Consider the following 16,968-nt stretch of genomic DNA (forward strand, 5'->3'; position numbering starts at 1 on the left):
GAACTATTCCAATTATCATCTCAACAACAGGAATAGTACCCAAAAATCTCAAGAGAAATATCAAGCAACTAGGACTTAGTGAGTATATATGTAATATAATGCAAAAAGCTGTTCTTTTAGGTACTGCAAGGACGGTGAGAAAATTCCTAGGAAGCGAAGGACAGGTCCAAGGATCGCGTGTAAGAGGACCAGAAGTTCGACGAGAACCAGGGGGACCACAAGGACCGGACACGACCGAGCTCAGCCCTTCTGATATTTTAAATATCTGGGATTGAGTGAATGTTCCTCTTAGCGAGGAGTGAGAAGCCGACGGCGAGGAAAAATCCTACGCGTATAGGCAAAAGTCGTATAATATATTTATTGATCCCTTAAGACATACAAAATGCATAGGATAAGTCAATTGGAAAAAAAGAAAAATGAATTTTCTGAAACTAATTCTACAAACAAAAAACTTAATTAAGCTGTGACAACATACTTGTCATCCAGATACTCCTTAACACTATAATAACATTTGTTATGTAAAATACATTTGATAGTTTTTGTAAATTTTATTTTATTGAGCAACTTAACAGTATTAGGCAGATGATTGAATAATGTTATGGCCTGATATACTGGGGAAGTTTCATATTTGGCTGTTGTATGTGATGGAATGTACAAAGTAGCATTATTTCTGGTAGAGTAACCATGAAAACTGGATAATGTTACCATTAAGTGTTCATGTTCCTTGATATAGGCTAAACATCTATAAATATATAGAGAAGGTAGCGTTAAAATCTTATGTTGACGAAAGAAAGGTCTACAGGAATCACGTGGGTGTAGGTGGAAAATCAGACGCATAATTCTCTTTTGAATAACAAACACCCTTTTAGCATCGACAGAGTTACCCCACAACAGAATATTATAGTTCATATGACTATATACCAAGCAGATATAACCGACTGGAATGGTAATGAATTATTTATCCTACTAATCGCATAGAAGGAACTACACAATTTTTTGCAAACAGCATCCACATGGAAATTCCACCTTAAAGAACTGTCCAGATGAATACCCAGAAACTTTATAGTCTCTTTCGAGACAACATCTTGGTCGAGGCATCGAATAACTAATCGATTATTATTAATATTTCTGATGCTGAAATAAATGCATTCGGTTTTGTTTGCATTGAGAATGAGCGCATTTGAACGACACCAATTTACAAAATTGAGAATCAATGTATTGCAAAGCTTAGACAGTTCCTCAAGACTCCGAGCCGAGATCAACACTGACTTATCATCAGCAAATATAATCATTAATTCGGATATAATGTGTTCAGGTAAGTCATTAATGAACAAAAGAAATAGCAACGGACCAAGGACCGAGCCCTGAGGCACTCCCAAATCGACACTAAATTTTTCTGACCAACATTTATCCACTCTAACAGTCATCCACCGATCAGTTATGTAGCTTAAAATCCACTGGAGAAAAACACCGCGAAAACCAATGTTATATAGCTTGCTCTCGATGAATTTCCAAGGGAGAACATCGAAAGCACGCGAGAGATCAAAGAAGAGACCTGCAACATGAAGGCCTCTATCGAGGCTCTTGTACACGTAACCAGTAAAGGAGAATGCTGCAGTCTCTGTGGATCTACCCTCTCTAAAGCCATGCTGGCAGTCGCTTATCACACCAAAACGGTTTAGAAATGAGATCATACGACCATACACGATTTTTTCAAATACCTTAGAGAACACACTTAAGAGTGAAATGGGTCGATAATTGGCTATATTGCTGGGATCGTTTTTCTTCAAAACAGGTATAACCGAAGCAATTTTTAATATAGAAGGAAACTTGCCTGTGTTGACAGATAAGTTTATGAGATCAGCCAAAGGTTTGGCAACAACATCAACCATCGCCTTCAATATGCCAACAGATACCTGGTCAATTCCTGTACTTTTCTTGTTTTTCAAAGTCTTCACAATTTGAATTACCTCTTCTCTCAGGACTGGATAAAAGAAAAAAGTGTTCATCGAAAGGGCAGATGTGGTGCAAACCTGAGACACAGAATTACCAAAGTGATTCAATATACTGACCTGCGCAATGGAACTGAAATAATTTGCAAATATATTAGCAACAACAGAAGGCTCAGTATAGGATGCTCCATCTATACTCAGACCTATAGTATTATTTGAGGCACCTCTCCTACATAATTCCCTATTGACCAAGTTCCAAACAGTTTTAGTTTTATTCGTGGATGAATTAATGGCATTTTGATAAAATTCACATTTTGTTTTTGTTAACAAATTCCTAAAATTAGTCTTAGCTTGCTTGTAAATTCCAAATGATTCACTCGATCTCAAATTTTTGTTGAGCCAATTCAAATTTTTCAAATTTATACTGAATTTCTTAATCTCATCATTTATCCAGTTCTTATTTATTTCATTTGGGGATCTAGAGTGAATCATAGGACAACTTAAGTCTATACAATATTTAACAATTTCAAAAAAAGCTCTGAAGCACACATCAATATCAGGACTCAAGAAAATATTATCAAATGATACAGTTTCCATAAACAGAGCAAGATTATTTAATGAACGAGGTGATACATTTCTGACAAATCCTCGCTCATGAACTGTTTTTGCGTTTGAAGTTGATTCATTAACATAATCCAAGGCAATGACTTTGTGATCACCTAAATGACCCTCAAAAGTTCTAGAATTGCAGGAGTCTGACGGTGCATTCGTCAGAATATAGTCAATTTTGGATACAGATTTTAGATTGTTAACATTGATGTATACTCTAGTAGGATCTGAGGAAGTAACCCTCAAATCAAAACATTGTAGTAAATCGTCAAGAAGTTGCTTACGTGGACAAGTTGACATTAAATAATTTATATTGAGATCACCACACAAAAATATAATGTCAGCTAACTTTAAACAGTGCTGCAAAACAAAGGATAATTTAATAATAATTTAAAATTGATATAACAATTTTTCGAAATTTAATTTTATCTTTTGGTTGATCAATAAGAGAGATTACTTGATAAATGCAATCTAATAAAAATATCAAAATCAAGATGATATTGTGCCAAAACCTTTTTTCATATATCTTTCTGATTTATAACTGTTTTGTCAGTTAAAATTGCATATATCAGATAGTGATGTTTCTGGCACAATTATGTCATTGTATCTTCATAATACAGACATTGTGACAAAATGGTTTGTTCAAGGAACTAGTGTTCAAAATCATCTCTTGATTACTTTCGCAAAAGTTTAAAAACACCCTGTTTTATTAATATTACCCAAAAGCCTGTCAGTGTCACGGCGTCATTAGATTCTTCTCATCCAGAAGTTGCCTGACGTACTTACTCCAAAAATATCGCTCATAAAAAAATTATCCTTTCACTCCGGTGTGGCGCTCAGTTCTCACAGAAAGGATATTTCTTTTCATTTAATCGACTATGAAAAATTTCCTCTGACCAAGCTTTTTTTCATCCGCCTTAACGTCAAGGCAACCTTAATTCACGTAATGGAACTGCAACTGTGATAATTGATAAAGTAGATACTCTTCCGTGATGAGCATAGCGCCAACTTTTTGTTTTCCGACGCAGTCCGAGTCACGCGGGACTCTGGAGGAAAATGATGAGGGCTTAGCATTAGGGAAAATTTCCCATGCGGCCACCCCGCAGTTGCTCCATTTGATTCCCAATCAGCTTTCTTTATTAAATGTGCTAGCGGCATGGCGGAACTCATTACGACCTAATACCAGACCGGGAGAAGCAACAAATAGAAGATGGAGTTGGAGAAAATTAAAGTGCGGAGAAACATATTGTGAGAAAAGCTGGAACTTGGAGTTATCATCGCCCTGGGAATGGAATCGAAATTTATTGTTTGTGTAAGATAAACAGGCATCTAAAAGGTTTTATAAAGGAATTATATAATATATACCTATAATGACAACACGGTGTACTTTTTTTTACATTTCTTATGTCATTTGTGATTAGTATGTTATAATGAAAGAAATCTATTATTTTTCCTATGAATGGCTTTAGATATCTGTATCTTGCGTTGTTTGAGTCTGATCGGGTTCCACTAGATGATGTTTAAATGATGAGATTTCGTACTACAAAAACTTTCCTGAAAGTTTTGTGATGATGTTGATAAGATAAGATTTCGTACAACAAAAACTTTACTGAAAGTTTTGTGATTAGTCTACGCAGTTTCGTCGAAAATGGACACTAGCAAAGAAAAAATACGGTATATTTCGCAGTTTCTCTACGATGAAGGCGAAAATGCAAGCCAGGCGCCTGAAAATGAAAATTGTAATGATATTGTCACAGCCAATCACGCACAATTCTTATTTCGTTGATTTCGTACCGATAATCTCGATCTCAAAGATGCACCACGCACTGGAAGGCCAATTGTCGAAAATATCTTTAAAATCATGCACATTATCGAATCCAACATCATGTAAGCACTTTTTCGATCGCCTAAAAGCTAAAGATTGCACAAAAAACCGTTTGTTACCGTTTGCATAAGGCTAGTCTCAAGAAGAAGCTCGATGTATGGGTACCACACGAGTTAACGCAAAAAACCTCATGAACCAAAATTCCATCAGCAAATCGCTGCTGAATCACAACAAAATTGACCCATTATTGAAGTGGTTAGGGACAGGTGATGAAAAGTGGATCACTTACGACAACGTCAAGCGAAAACGGTCGAGATCGAAACGCGATAAGCCAGCGGAAAAGTGGCCAATCTAGGATTGACTTCCAGGAAAGTTTTGCTGTGTGTTATCTACTACGAGCTGCTTCCCTAAAACACAGAAACAGTCAGCTTTGGCCAATAGTAGAGGAATTGTGTTCCATCAGGCTTGGGCGCCCGCAAAAATTTTTCTCAGGGGGGGCAGAATGAAAATCATTGAAAAACTATAAGGCGTCCATGATTGTCATTGAAAACCCGAAAATTGTTGTGAATCCATTACTTTCCTTTTTACCTTGCCCTTTGGATTGAGAAAGTTATATTTAGGGTATTGTGCTGAAAAATGAGACAATCAAAATCTCAGGGGGGGGCATGGCCCCCCCTGGCCCTCCCCTGCGGGCGCCCATGCCATCAGGACAATGCCAGGCCACACATCGGTTGTGACTCGTCAGAAGCTTCTGGAGCGTATTTGGGAGGTTACTATGCATCCACCTTATAGTCCGGACCTGGCACCAAGTGATAACCATCTGTTCCTCTCCATGACGAAGAATTTTGCTGGTGAAAAATTAGCTTCAACAGATGCTTGTGAAAATCGACTATCTCAATTTTTTGCCAATAGGGAAGAGGTTTGTTATGAGAGAGGCATAATTATATAACCTTCAAAATTGCAACAAGTTATCGTACAAAACTATGAAATCTAAATCGGATCTCGGCACAAGAAGAATGGAACACTATTCCAATGCCTACCATTAACTCTATTATTGCTTCCATGTACCGGCTCTTTAACACTTCACTACTAAACAGTGGAGGGATACCGAATATCAATGCATTTTTGATTTCGCTCTGAAGTGGTTTTCTTTTTTATTTAAGTTTCTGGTATTCATTGTATTATGCACTCTTTTTATCTGTATTTTTTTTTCTTATTCAGTTTTGATTGGATTCAGCCATAGTTTTGGTTACATTAACTAATTAAATGTATTTTGTAATATACCTATTGACTTATATTAATAGTGTCTATTTCGATAAGCATAATAGTATAGGATCCCGACCTTCACCGAGATGCTTATTTGATAAAACGTATTTTATATTTAATTTAACATGTCAATGAATATATCACATATGGGTTGCCTAACAAATTTTAGTCCAGAGTAGGTTTAATTAATAATTAAAAAAAAATTTTTTTTTCGAACATTTCACCGGTTTGCTTATTAGATGAATTCTATACCAATCGAAAGTATGAAGCCCATAGAATGTGCAAAAGTAAGGTTGCCTATTTTTTTCCGGTCACAACTCTCGGTTGCCAGGTATAAACAGGTCAATCTATACTAGCATTTTGCAACGGTCTGACTATTTAATCAAAATCAAAATGATTAAAGATTATTTTATTATGAACACGGTGGTATAGGGTTGCCTGCGAAAAATCAGTCCAGAATCCCGGTTGTCGAATTTTAAAAAGTTAAATATTGCTGCGAGTGAGGACACAGCATAGCAGCTGTTTGAAGTCCGTCCAGTGAAAGAAAGAGAGTGCGCATGCTATTTGTTCTTGGAAATGAAAAATATGCGTGCATTATTTTGGAGCAGATAATTATCAAAATAGATGAATAGTTATTTAATTTTTTTTTTAATCAATTAATTATTTATGTGTGTATATTTTTTATGTGACACTAAATGAAAAGGATAGCGATAGACTCGTGTATGCGTGCATCATTTTGGAGTAGATAATTTTTGAAATAGAGGAATAGTCAATTAATTATTTATGTGTGTAAATTTTTTATGTGACACTAAAGAATCTTTACTAAAAAAGAAGGTTATAGTAATACATATATAATACTAATCTTGCAAATTTCATCTTTATTATTAGACGACAAAATGAAAAACAACAATTAAAAAAATACTTCTGTTTTTCATGAAAAATTATAAATACAAAAATTTTTTGAAATTATTCAGGTTCCGAGCCATCGGAACTATGATCTCCAACTTCTGAATCTTCTTCGTCATCATCACTCTCCGTTTCAGTTCTTTCGACAATGTCTTCTATCTTCAAAGGTGTATGATCCCCAATGAATCCTACTGGTTTCAAATATTCATCTAAGAACCAACCGCAGTTCTCAGGCTGAAGTTTCACGCATATTGGATCCGTTGCATTTAGCCACATGGAATTTACAAAAATAGTTCGTGAAATTTTTTGAATTAATAATATCCAGCATGGTGGTATGGAGTTGGAGTCGAAGCCTTTTATTTTTTCTAAGAAGTGCTCACTGTCTTCTTTGACAGAATAATTTTTCATAAAAATGCGATATCTCATGCGAAAATAAAACAAGATTTTATTTCAAAATTTGAACGACAAAAAAAAAGGAGAAAAAAAACCGAACAGAAACAAATAGGATCAAAATAGCAAATATAAACAAACAAATTTATATATTCAAATAAACAAAAGGATATAAATAGAAATAAAAACTAAAATCTTTCAGATAAAAATAACATTAAATAAAGAAATGAATTACTACAGTTGAACATAAAAAAAATTATTGAAAAATCAGTATCAATCTGCAGTCAAATCATCGTCTTTAACATCCATACATAAATTTTCACTATCCATCGAATCGAGGATATTTTTTGTAGGTTGAAAACGACAACAATCACCTATCTCTTTAAGTCCTTCTTTAGCATGTTATAATAATGCTATATTTTTATTTAGAAATCTGTTTCTATTTTTTGTTTTGATGCGGTTAATAGCCGAAAATATTCTCTTGCATTTGGCATTCGAAATCTGAAATATGCAGCCACCCAAATTTGTCGATGAAATTCCAGTTAGACATATTTTTTTCCACTGAATAGAATACCAAATGTGAGATAATGGTATATTTTCAACGGAAGTTCACACACCACCTGTTTTCAATGAGGCACCCTTCGGATATTCCATCATTCTTCGTATTTATTCTCAGCCGACAGAAGTTTTATGATTTTATTATGTTTAAGTAGGTACGTTCTTCTAGAAACACGTAGAACGTAGAACCTCAATGAGAATGAACAATGAATTGATTCATAGAAACAGTCTAGACATCCGAATTTCCATATTCCCAATCGCCTCGGTTATATTTTTAAAACTACGAAAATCTACTAAAATCTACCAAAGGATTTCTTCCTACTAAAAACTCCATGAAAATGCGAAAAATCTACTAAAAAGGTAGATTTCTACTAAATCTGGTCACACTGTATACGAGTCTATCGCTATCCTTTTCATTTCCAAGAACAAATAGCATGCGCACTCTCTTTCTTTCACTGGACGGACTTCAAACAGCTGCTATGCTGTGTCCTCACTCGCAGCAATATTTAACTTTTTAAAATTCGACAACCGGGATTCTGGACTGATTTTTCGCAGGCAATCCTATACCACCGTGTTCATAATAAAATAATCTTTAATCATATTGATTTTGATTAAATAGTCAGACCGTTGCAAAATGCTGGTATAGATTGACCTGTTTATACCTGGCAACCGAGAGTTGTGACCGGAAAAAAATAGGCAACCTAACGTTTGCACATTCTATGGGCTTCATACTTTCGATTGGTATAGAATTTATCTAATAAGCAAACCGGTGAAATGTTCGAAAAAAAAATTTTTTTTAATTATTAATTAAACCTACTCTGGACTAAAATTTGTCAGGCAACCCATATGTGATATATTCATTGACATGTTAAATTAAATATAAAATACGTTTTATCAAATAAGCATCTCGGTGAAGGTCGTTCTATATCGGGATCTTAGACTATAAGGAAAAGAATGTCCAAGAATTTCGGCGATGTGTGTATTATGATTTCACTAAATAATAAATGAACAATTACACTGTGACCAAATCAAGGTCAGTTAATCTGTTCCCCAGTCGATATAATACTATTTGACTACGAATGTTGCGTGATCTGGATTCTGGCCGCCCCAATCGTAAACATTCGGTCTGCCCGGTTTCCCGAATACAAGCCACAAGGCCACGTTATAGAGTATTTGTATTTTCTGTACCTGTCATTAATCATATCTGTCAGCTGGTTACGCAGATTGCTTATGCATTACCCGGTGGGACTGTGGAAAGGGACTGAAGTGGCAGACAAGTCGACTGTGTTACATAATCGAACCTCAATCAATCACAGCGTAGCGTTGCCATTGATCTCCCTCAATGGCGGTTATGACAGCCGATGTTTTGTGTTATGTAGATCTGCTATTTTTCCGATTTTTCAGATTTATACTTTTTTTATTCATAAGCGAGAACATTGTATGCGATATTGGTCCAATTTCGATGTATATGGAGTTGCATTAGTGAGTAGAATATATTTCCTTGCCGCTACTATTTGGTCGATCATGATTGAAATGGGTTTAATAATGGGCGGTTTTTTAAAAGCTTGATAACTTTGGGTAAAAATAAAAGGCAGAAATATTTTCGAAAGGAATTGAATTTATGAAATATCACGCAAAAATCAATTGATGAATTTTCGCTTAAACCAAGAAGACAAAAATAAAAAATTAATTTCTCGAAAACTTAAGTGCATATGAACATGAAATTGGAAACTTGTATTTCTGAGATGATATTGATTATTATATACTAACTGACAAAGGAACTGCAAAACCCAGAAGGAGCTGTTAAATTTTAAATTTCTGTTTGAATTTTTTTGTTGAAACATATATGTATAATATAGCAAGGAGTAAATGATTGAAATTCGAAGAAAAAACGAAGGGTTTACAAATTTTTCTTTAGTTAGTTTATAATGTGTTTGCTTACCGCAATTATCTATGCACTCCCCAACACGTCTCGGCATTGATGCATTAAGATGGTCTATTTCTTCTTGAGGGATACTATCCCATGCTACCTGTACTTCATGTCTCAGAGCTTCCAAAGTCCGTGGGGGCTGGGGTAAATTTCAAAGCCTTCTACCCATGATGTCTCAAACATTCTCTATGGGCGAAAGATCGGGGGATCTGGGCGGCCATGGCAAAAAATTCTCATGGGTCTCTTCGAAAAAGTTTGAACTAACTCTGGCAATATGAGGTCGGGCATTATTTTGCTGAAATATTGGATTCTCGAGCCGGTTAAGGTAAAGCCGTCTAACCCTTCTTCGGCCATCATGTCCACCCAAGGAGAATCGAGATTCATCAGAAAAGACGACCTGATGACAATCCAATGTTGACGTTCTCTACACCACTGTAATCATTGCCGGCAATGCTCAACCGTCAAGGGTAACACAAGATTGGGTCGATAATACTGCAGTCCATAAGACCTTATTTGCGGTAAACCGTTCCGACAGTTACAGGATGGGCTTGTTCTCCTAACTACTCATCAGCCAAAGATCGATTTGTCGCAAATCGGTCTCTAATGACCATAAGTCTTAGACGTCGATCATGAACTTTATTTGTGCCCCTTCGACCTCCGGTTTCTACTCTCCTTTGATTTAGGGCATTATCAAACAACGATTGACAACTTCTCATAACAGTAGTTGGATTTCTGTTCTTACGATTAGTGATTTCTCGAAATGACAACCCCGCCTCCCGTAGACCAATAATTCGACGTCTTCAAATTCATATAGCCGGCGATAAATTCCGCGTACACGTGCTCTAGGCATTTTAACAACAACTAGTCATCAAATTTGGATCTCCTCGAACAGCTGGTTTGTTGGAAAATTATAAAACTTTCGAAAACCAAAGAAGACCTGAGTTCGAGTCTGTCGAAAATCCGTTTTTTTTTTCGATAATTTTATCATCTACTCCTTTTATTGATATGAGATATTTTACGACGAAATAACAAACCATGATGTTAACTTTACAGAGTTATTTCTCAGAATGATTTAAAATTTGCAGCATGGACAAGCTGTTTCATTGACAACCATTTCGGACAGCCCGTGTTAACTTTTTCACAAAAACAATTTTCCTCTCCTGTCACGAGTAGGAAAACATGTTCGAAACTTCAAAGTTAGATGGAACTTTGTCGTGTTTCCGATACCTCCATTTATATAAAGAATTTCGATGGAGCCATTGAAGAAGGGAAAAGAGGAATTGAATTTTTACTTCATAACTCACTTAGGTGCAACTTTCAGTCCTGGATAGGTTCTTGAACACCACTCCAATAAATGAGAAATAAAAACCCTAGAGGATGGACGCTGAAAATGTGAAAAATGGAAATAGGGGACTACGCCGCTGGAGATTTGTAGAGAAATATTTTAAATCACTGTTTTCTGAACAAAATTTCTGTTTGTCACACTTCAAAAAAAAATGGGAATAGCCATAGAGTAATAAATATAGAAAGAGGAAGTATACGCACTTTTTACATGTCCCCAATATGGTTAGGTTACGTTGTCGGATTGTGATATATTTTCAAATCCAAATTTTTACTATATCACTATGAATGTATATCGGGTGTCCCAAGGTGAGTGGCCTATTAGATTATTATGGAAACTATTGATGGTAAAGATTTCAAATTTTGTGGATAGATATTTGGCCATGTAAGGTACATTTTTAAAATAATTTCACATTTCCAGTGTTGCCGGATGTACGACAATTCGGCAACAACTTTGTTATTTTGAATGGGACATCCAGTATTTCTATTTTTTTTATGATACTCCATAAAATAATGAATCTATTCACTCTTACTTTTCCATCCCTATCTTTGACGGTTTTTGAGTTATTAATTATTTTTCGAAATTTTAGGTCAAATTGGCGTATTACGAAAATGACTCTAGCTCGCTCAATATTTGAGATTTAAGTCAGAAATTTTGCAAGTCGTTAGATATTGATCTGATCTGTGTCACTGCTTTTGAATTATGGTTGTCAATAATACAGGACGCACCAAAAAAAATCATCAATTGCCAAGTTACAAAATTGTAAAAAAGTCTATTTTTTCAAATTAGACCCCTAGTATATTTTTCAATTTTTGGAATCAGTTCAACACATTCTACAATTCTTCTATTCACTTACACAGACTTTTTTACAATTTTGTGACTTGGCAAATGATGATTTTTTTTGGTCCGTCCTGTATTATTGACAACCATAATTCAGAAGCAGTGACACAAATCAGATCAATATTTAACGACTTGCAAAATTTCTGACTCAAATCTCAAATATTGAGCGAACTAGAGTCATTTTCGTAATACGCCAATTTGATCTAAAATTTCGAAAAATAATTAATAACTCAAAAACCGTCGAAGATAGGGATGTAAAAGTAAGAGTGAATAGATTCAATATTTCATGGAGTATCATAAAAAAATAGAAATACCGGATGTCCCATTCAAAATAACAAAGTTGTTGCCGAATTGTCGTACATCCGGCAACACTGGAAATGTGAAATTATTTTAAAAATGTACCTTACATGGCCAAATATCTATCCACAAAATTTGAAATCTTTACCATCAATAGTTTCCATAATAATCTAATAGGCCACTCACCTTGGGACACCCGATATATTGAATCAAATATCGGGTGTTTTTTTTCGAAGTATACAACTTTGAGTTGGCATTACTGTTCAAGATGGCGAACGATTTAACAGCTGTCAAATGGTTTATTCTCAGTTTGGTTTGGCAATTCATCATGAATAGAATTTGAACTTTTATAACAGAATCATGCCTGAAAAACGCTTGCAAATAGTGCAATCTTATTATTTATTATTTATTACGTCAACAAACAAAACTACCGCATTTAGAGTGAAGCTTATCCTCAAGTGTATGTCGAAACACCGTTACATCCAAAAAAACTGACTGTTTGGTGCGCTTTATGGACTGGTGGGATTATTGGTCCATACTTCTTCAAAAACGATGATGGCCAGAACGTAACAGTCAATGGTGATCGGTATAGAGCCATGATTACTAACTTTTTCATTCCTGAATTGAACAACCATGATGTCCAGGAGCTGTGGTTCCAACAAGACGGCGCAACATGTCACACAGCTCGTGCCACAATCGATTTATTGAAAGACACGTTCGGTGACCGCCTAATTTCAGGTTTTGGACCTGTGAATTGGCCTCCAAGATCTTGTGATATAACACGGCTAGACTACTTTCTGTGGGGCTATGTGAAGTCATTGGTCTATGCGGATAAGCCACAAACCCTTGACCATTTGGAAGACAACATTCGCCTTGTTATGGCCGATATACGGCCACAAATGTTGGAAAAAGTCATCGAAAATTGGACGTCCAGATTGGACTACATCCGAGCCAGCCGTGGCGGTCATATGCCAGAAATCATATCTAAAATGTAATGCCACAAGATTATCTTGCGGATAAATAAAATTAATGTCCCTCGAATTATCCATCGTTGTTTCATTGTAATTTAAAGTTCTATAGCTCTAAAAAAGACACCCTTTATATTTATTTGAGGTATTCCTGCTTAAATATGTAAATTCGAATATTTGGGATCCGATATTTTTCCTAATTGTCGAATTTATAGTATGCAGAATATTTATTATTTTTTGTATCTACCTGCTGAAATCCAAGTTTTGACAACTGTTGCTCTCCTAATGTCATCGATGGTTTCACGTCGTTTTTCGCGCTTGAAGTGTGTTTTCGGAATTTCTGATATATTTAGGTATTGATCTCAATATATTTTGAGTTGATATGAAACGTTGATTCACTATGTGACATAAGAAGTACGTTCTCTATGGAGAAACTCGCGAATTGAGTGAAATTCGGTATCTCCAATATGTTTTCATTTCCGCGCGCTTCATGTCAATTTTGATAGTTCATGTTGGAGACAAAATTTGCTCATTGAAAATGAAATATGCTCCCTCTATCTATGTTCATTACTCTGAGGTTCCAATCAATGCATTTTCATGATTAATATCGACTATCAAAAAGTTTTTTCTCTTTCAATTCTACACTAATACTACGTTTTCTCTGGCTTTTAACCTCCTAATCTGTGAAATGATTTTTAGTTTAAGAGAGATAAAATGGCAAAATGGCTAGTATGTCTAAGGTTCATCAAATCTTTCATTAATATCTACTATTGGTAAACTGAGATAGATACATACAATAATTGTATGCCAGTGTTTGTTTAAATATTCAAAAACTAAAATAACTACCACTCAATCCATTCTTTTCTCATAACTATCAGAACCACCAAACTCTTATCAATCTCAATAATAGTAATGGTTATTTTAATACTTGCATTAACCAATAATCCAAGGCGGCAAACAGAACCTTTCTTACTCAATTCAGAATCCACCCTGGCAAACTCACATGGAAAATCGAACCTCGGATTAGTTCAAATAGCATTTCTTTTAGTAGGGGTACATGTACTTCTCTAAAATGTGTTTCTTCCTCTAACTACGACAAATTTGGAAGTGGCATTTCTCGATCATGACGGGGATGGTTTTAAAAGCTCGAACTACACGGGATGGCAGTTTGTCAATACTAAATTCGAAATATGGTGAACGAGAATTCCCAGAGGCCTGCCAGATTGCGGAGGAAACTTCAACTTGACCCGTGCTTAGTGTCGCTCTGTCCGTACTCATGGGACACCCTTGTCACTTCTGCGAAAGTATTCGATTTGAATATAAACTCGTAGATATTCCAAAATGGCGTTCTTTCACCGAACAACGTAGTTTCGATGTTGTAAAAGAATTTAAGCCCAGATATGGCTTTGCTTTTTTTGCTGAATCAAAAATGTTGAATTGTACCGGAGGAGTTATATTTACAGGGTGGCCCCCGAAACAGCCAAGATATTCCGTATATTGGTGTTGTGAACGGCCATTTTAAGAGGATTTATTTAATTTTTGTATGTTTTCGCTTATACGAGAAAATATCTATCTACTTCACCTTTTCAACTTCAAATTGGGACTCAACAAATTCAAATTGAGAATAATCATACTCAAATTGAGATGAAACACGTTCAAATCGAGAATTATGAAATTCATATTGAGACAACATTCATTTTCATGTGAATTCATTATTTCACTTACTGTATGTGTAAAAAACATTCACTTATGTTATTTTGAAATTATTTCTGATATTTCATTTTGATAAAGAACATTTTTTAAAATTAAACTTTGGTCTACTTTCGTTCACTACTCCCTGTTGATACGAAAAGATGCTTAAATCTTATACAAATTATCAAATTAAATTGCAATAATTGTCGTCCCAATTTGAAATTGATCATATTCAATTTGATTTTGTTGGGTCTCAATTTGAAGTTAAAGAGATAAAGTTTTCCAGTGTAAATTCGAAATAATTCCATTACAAAATGGCGAATGAGCCGGTTGATTTTAATTTGAAGGTTTCGTGAAGTTAATATTCTCATACCTTCGTTATTTTATGAAAGCTGAAAGTTTTTCTGTGCATGTCCCCTACACAGGTAAAGACTACCAGTGACTAAAGAGTTTGGGTTCTGGTTAGTTTGGCAGGTAACAGGTAGTAACGATGTAATTCGAGGCCGCCTGGTACTGGAAGGACGTTTAGGACTGGGCTACTTAAGTTTGTTGTTGATATCAGGCTTTTACACCATATATCTAAAGGAACTATCATGAAGTTTATAAGTCTGAAACTATTGGCTTCATCTTAATTAACTAAAAATTCCAGAGGAAGTTCAAAGTTTTTTTTGGAACGGTTTATTATTGAAAATAACAGACACAACTTCAAGTAGAATGAAGTAAGAAAATCCAATTCACATACTTCAAAAGGAAATAACTAATTTCTGATTACCCATCATGGTCATTAGTTCTTAGAGTTCTGAAAGGACTATTGATCCAACCTGTACAGTGTTATAACACACACAGGTTTTTAATTGAATTCCTAAAATGTTGGCACAAAAACTGGCGGATTCACATGATGCGCTTTCATAGTAGCCGAACAAAAAAAAAACCGTGTAATTATTTGTTGGGTCTGATGTGGCTCAAAGTAACAAAACCAAAATCGAAAATAAACTCGCTTCATAATAAGTTTGTCCCCCGGTATGGCAAATGCGACATTCCCTTACCGACGAAAACAATTATCTTTCGCTTGTATGCCCTAGGTTTTCACATGGCACCCTTTTATTAATTTATCTCCTGCGGGTATGTACCGAACCCCATCGACGATGAAAAAAATTGGAACAAATTGCGGAAGCATTTTAATGACCTGAATGGGGGCGAATACAAAGGATACTCCAACGCGACACACTCTATGATAATTGAAAAATGCTGTCTACCTTTGTTATCGGGATAATCGGGTTGATTATGATTTGGACCCGTACTTGCGAAAAACAGAACGCTATACTACGTGTCAGTTAGAATGCCGATGAGTTCGTTATGGGCTTCGTCGCTTGAGCTCAGGGGATTATATACCTTATATACTTCTCCCATAGGTGAGATCGAAGTAGATTTATTCTCTCCTGAAACTATTTTGATTATATAAAGAAAAGATGTATTATTCTTGAAGGGTTTTTCAATAAGAGATTCAACAAATATACACTGTTAGTGGATAGAAACAGTAATGATGGAAATCATCACGATCAAAATTTTGCAAGAAAGGTTCCTGACCACGTTATTTCTTGAATTGGTGATCACAATTAGCCACTGGGATCCTGTGATTTAATACATTTAGATTTTTTCCTTTGGAGCTACGTGGAAGATGAGGTCTTGTAGCGTTACAATTGCCCATGAGACTCTAAGACTAAGATTTCTAGGGGTGGTTTGGCTCATTTGGCAACAAAACTCCTACCCAGGTTTTCACAAACTTAATAAAATTAAAATTCACAAAAATCGATTCACTTCACTCTGAACAAATAATATTGAAATAAAAACTTAACTCAAATCAGTTTATAATGAATTACTGTGCTATTAGAATGGAACCTCTTCAGTCTATCATTTTCAGCCTTCTAAACACCAGATCTTAGCAGGAAGCTATGGTACTCCAATTCCCATTCAGCGAAGTTGATGTAATAATGCCAGGTATTACGCAGGTATTCTCTCAGTTTCAGGAACTAAAGTAGTTTAACGTATGTACTATTTCAACTTCTATATCACAAGTTCTCCTTTACGATATTTCAATCCCAATGGAAATTTCTATTGTTTAATCCCAAGGGCGTTTGTACTTCTCCATATTTTTTAATCCCAAGAGAGGTTTCTGTTGTTCCAATCCCACGGATGGTGCGAGAATCTCGACACAATTCCCGCTGATAAATTAAATTCTAGCTGAAATCTGAAACAAGGTACGTATCTTTTCTGAAGTATCGATAATTATTGAAATTCTGTCAGAAGATTCTCTCTGTTTCTTTCTCTAGATACGCGCATCCGTTGGCGCTTCATCGGCGACCAACCACACACGACGAATCGACAAACCACCA

General features: G+C 35.4%; 1 protein-coding gene across 1 annotated transcript; it reads right to left on the reverse strand.

The window, feature by feature from the left end:
• Positions 1 to 456: 456 nt before the first annotated feature.
• LOC123684536 lies at positions 457 to 6,834 on the reverse strand. Its single transcript, XM_045623827.1, has 3 exons — positions 6,658 to 6,834; positions 1,270 to 2,921; positions 457 to 742 (listed from the first exon to the last, which is right to left on the reverse strand). Exons 1-3 carry the CDS (start codon positions 6,832 to 6,834, stop codon positions 457 to 459), a joined length of 2,115 nt encoding a protein of 704 aa, XP_045479783.1.
• Positions 6,835 to 16,968: the final 10,134 nt, after the last annotated feature.

The sequence above is a fragment of the Harmonia axyridis genome, chromosome 7, assembly GCF_914767665.1.
Source record: "Harmonia axyridis chromosome 7, icHarAxyr1.1, whole genome shotgun sequence".
In the NCBI taxonomy this organism is placed as follows: Eukaryota; Metazoa; Arthropoda; class Insecta; order Coleoptera; family Coccinellidae; genus Harmonia; species Harmonia axyridis.